Raw genomic sequence first — 3,772 nt, forward strand, 5'->3', positions numbered from 1 at the left:
GCTGGACCCATAAAATAGTGGAACTGGAGCAATGGTCCTGTCTTCCTGCCTCACTTGTAATGCTATGTACAAGAAAAAAAATGCTGGAATTACCTTAGGAGGCCTGACACCATCTGTGGAGAGAGAAATGAAACTAATGTTTCTAGTCTGTGATCTTTTATTAGAATCCTCCAGTATCCCATATTTTACTTTTTGTATTGGGTATCAACAGTTGTTTTAACTTCAATCTATTGAAACCTTCTACAGGATGCTTTCACTAGCAGTGTGATTGAAATAAACATCAGAGAGTGCTTAAGCGTGTATTTGAGTTATTTGAAGTGTAGGGAGTATCGTCACATTATATTTTGTGTGTTAATATGTATTATTTACTCATTAAAAATACATATTTTGTTTTGTGAGTATGTAAGCAGTTCTGAATATATAATTCAAAACAAGTTACAATGGCTCCAAATGTATTTGAAGTGCTCACTTAAAGTTGTGGCAATATTCCTGAAAAATGACTAAGTGAAATATGGTTTCCAGAGTAGTCAGTGTTAAAATTGGAGTTGGTTTCTTTCTGGCTTCCTTATCTGAAAAAGAAATTGTACCTTGTAAGTTGAAATAATTGACATGACCAAATTCCTGCAATGATGAATTAAGTAACTTAAAATAGACTTTAAGATATTTTAAAAGACAACATTCCACTTACAGTACCCAAGGGCCAATACTGTTTTCGACTCCCTGGTCCTCTTGCTGTTGACAACTGTCTTAACCCTCCAACTTGAAACCACTCCCCCTCCCTGAATCCCACCACCCCCCAACCCCAGGAGTAAAGCCTGAAGCCAGGGAACTTCCACTCACCAGGCTCCTGACCCCAGTGCTAGCTCCTCAATCGTTTACTTCCTCTAATCAGTATTAGAGATTGTATCAGGGATTAAGCTTACTGATGATACAAAGCCAGGTGGGACTGTAAACTGAAGAGGATGCAAACAGCTGTATGTGGTTTAAGTGAATGGATAACAAGGTGACAGATGCAATATAATTTGAGAAGGTTTGTGGTTACTTGCTTTGGTTATTTAAAAATAAATAAAAGGCATGGAAATTAATGTTCATTGGTCTATGTGTCTATTTGTCATAAGAAACTGAGAAAGTTAACCTGCAAGTCAGGCATTCAATTAGAAAGACTTAGTCATGTTGGCTCTTATGGCTATGGAATTGGTATTTTATCATTCATCCGTCTGTCCCTGGCTAGACCAGCATTTATTGTCCACCCCTAGTTGCCCTGCAGTTTGTGAGCTGTTGCCTTAAACTGTTGCTGTTCTTGGCGAGGATGGATACTTGGTGCCAGATTGTAAGGTCTTTGATTCTACATCTGGAATACTATGTGATATTTGATCTTCATTTTTAGGGAAAGCCTTGTAGATGGGAAAGTGAAAAGTCACTCCAGTTGTTTCTGGGATGAGAGTGTTGTCCTGTGATCAGAGGCTGAGTAAATTGGGGCCTATACTGTCTCAAGTTTCAATGAAATATGAGATCCTACATGGGCTTGACAGAATAGACAAAGAAGTTTTAACCCCTGCCTGGGAATTTAGAACACAGTGGTAGAGTCTCAGGATAAAGTGTTGAACATTCTGGTTTGCGGTGAGAAGAAATTTCTTCTCACAATATGTTATTAATCTTTGGAATTGCCTGTCACAGCGATAGTGGATGCTTTTGTCATTCTAAATAAAAACCGAAAGAACTGCGAATACTGTAACTCAGGACAAAAACAGAAGTTGCTGGAAAAGTTAAGCAGGTCTGGCAGCATCTGTGAAGAAAAAATCTGAGTTAATGTTTCGGGTCCGGTAACCCTTCCTCAGAACCTGCTGAACTTTCCCAGCAGCTTTTGTTTTTGTTGCTTTCATCATTCTGTTTGTTTAAGATAGAGAAAGATTTTGGTCATTCAGGGTATTAAACAACATGGAGAATTTGAGTGGGAAAATGAACCACCATCATTGTATTGAGTGGTGGAACAAGCTTGAAGGGTCATATGGTCCAGATCTGCTCCTGCATCATGCACTACTTATGGCTCCCACATTGTGTTTTGAGATTGCAGTTTCTTTTCACCTAGAATTTATTTACCTGTTTGCAGGTAGGAAATGGGCCACATTTGTTTTCTTTTAAAATAGATTAAAAAAATTTTTTTTTTTATCTATAACCATTCAGTTTTATAAGTTGTAATTCTGATTTCTCAGCTTAGTGCAAGTTGTGATACTGTGGTTATGATTTTGGAGGTGGGTGGAAAAAAACTTGTGCTGAAGAGGAGTGGGTGAGGGGAGAATACGAATGGTAACAAGGTCAAAAATAGGTGCAAGGGCTGTGAATAGATTCTAGGAAGATGGGGCACCTGAAAAAAAAATCAACGAGCAAGATTGAGAGAGTTGCAGGGAGTGGAATAAGCGGGGGCAATAAATAATCCATGATGAGTAACTGTAGAGCAGGCATGTACCAGAAATAGGATGGGAAAGAGGGTAGGTGGATACAGAAGAAGGTAGCTTAAATTCTCAAATTTAAATGAAATGGTATTAGCAATGGAAATTGTCAGAGAATTATAAATAAGGCAAAAGAATGAGCAAGGGCACAAAAAATGAGGAGCCCTGAATGTGAGAGGAATATGTTATGTTACTTTCTCCTGCCAGTTACAGTAAAATACAAGGAATGGTATTGTGCTGTATTATTGCCTAGCTGGAGAATTGAAACAGAACCTTTCAATTATCACCGTTGAAATTTCATTGCAATGGGAATAACTTGTCACTAATTGTGAGAAGTGAAGTAAACTGTGATTTAATATAGTAGTAACAAATTCGTGTTAGTTGCTTGAATTGAGTTATGAATTTCTATGAAGTCTTTGCATATAATTAAACAGAAAAAAAACACAAAACATAGCAAACACAGTGAATAAGTTTACAGGAAATATACAAACTGAATGTAAAAGCTTCTGTAGGTACGTGAAGAGAAAAACATTAGTGAAGTAAAATGTAGGTCATTTACATCAGAAACAGGGATATAATGGGGAACAAAGAGATAGCAGACCAATTACAATTCTGTCTTCACAAAGAAGGACACCAGTAACTTTTCAAATATATTGAAGAACATGGGGTCGAGTAAGAGGGAGGAACTAAAGAAAATCAGAATTAGGAAAGAAATGTTCAGGAAATTGATGGCATTAAAGGCTGATAAATCCCCAAGGTGCCCTAATTTATATTCCAGAGTATTTAAGGAAGTGGCCCTAGAAGTATTGGATGGTTGGTGGTCATCTTTCAAGTTTCTGTAACTCAGGAATAGTTCCTATGTGTTAGAGGGTTGCTAATGTAACCCCACTATTTTTTTAAAAAAAGGTTGAGGAAAAGAACAAGAATTATGGACCAATAGCAGTTATATCAGTGGTGAAAAAATGCTAGGGTCCATTATAAAAGATTTAATAGTAGAGTCCTTGAAAAGTAGTTACAGAATTGGACAGAGTAGTATGCATTTACAAATCTGCTGGAATTTTTTGAGGATGTAACTAGTAGAGTTGATAAGGTGAAACCAATTGATGTGGTTTACTTGGACTTTTCTGAAAACTTTTGATAAGATCCCATATAAGAGATTAACATTTAAATGAAAGTGGGATTGGGGTAAGTGTCCTGACATGGATTGAGAACTGGTTGGCAGGCACAAAACAAAAAATAGGAATGAATGGGTCTTTTTTCAAGTGGCAGGCAATGACTAGTGGCATTTCTGAGACATTTGTGAATAGATCCCAGCTATTCAC

The 3,772-nt window shown here is 37.2% G+C and overlaps 1 protein-coding gene across 1 annotated transcript in view; it reads left to right on the forward strand.

Annotated features, from left to right (window-relative positions):
* The first annotated feature begins 3,112 nt into the window (after positions 1 to 3,112).
* Positions 3,113 to 3,772, forward strand: part of asap2a (ArfGAP with SH3 domain, ankyrin repeat and PH domain 2a) — a 131,702-nt gene continuing 131,042 nt past the window's right edge. Inside the window, exon 1 of the mRNA XM_048597109.1 lies at positions 3,113 to 3,263. Coding sequence (XP_048453066.1) covers positions 3,113 to 3,263 — 151 coding nt within the window. The remainder of the gene's footprint in view (positions 3,264 to 3,772) is intronic.

The sequence above is a fragment of the Rhincodon typus genome, chromosome 5 (assembly GCF_021869965.1).
Source record: "Rhincodon typus isolate 14 chromosome 5, sRhiTyp1.1, whole genome shotgun sequence".
Taxonomy (NCBI): Eukaryota; Metazoa; Chordata; class Chondrichthyes; order Orectolobiformes; family Rhincodontidae; genus Rhincodon; species Rhincodon typus.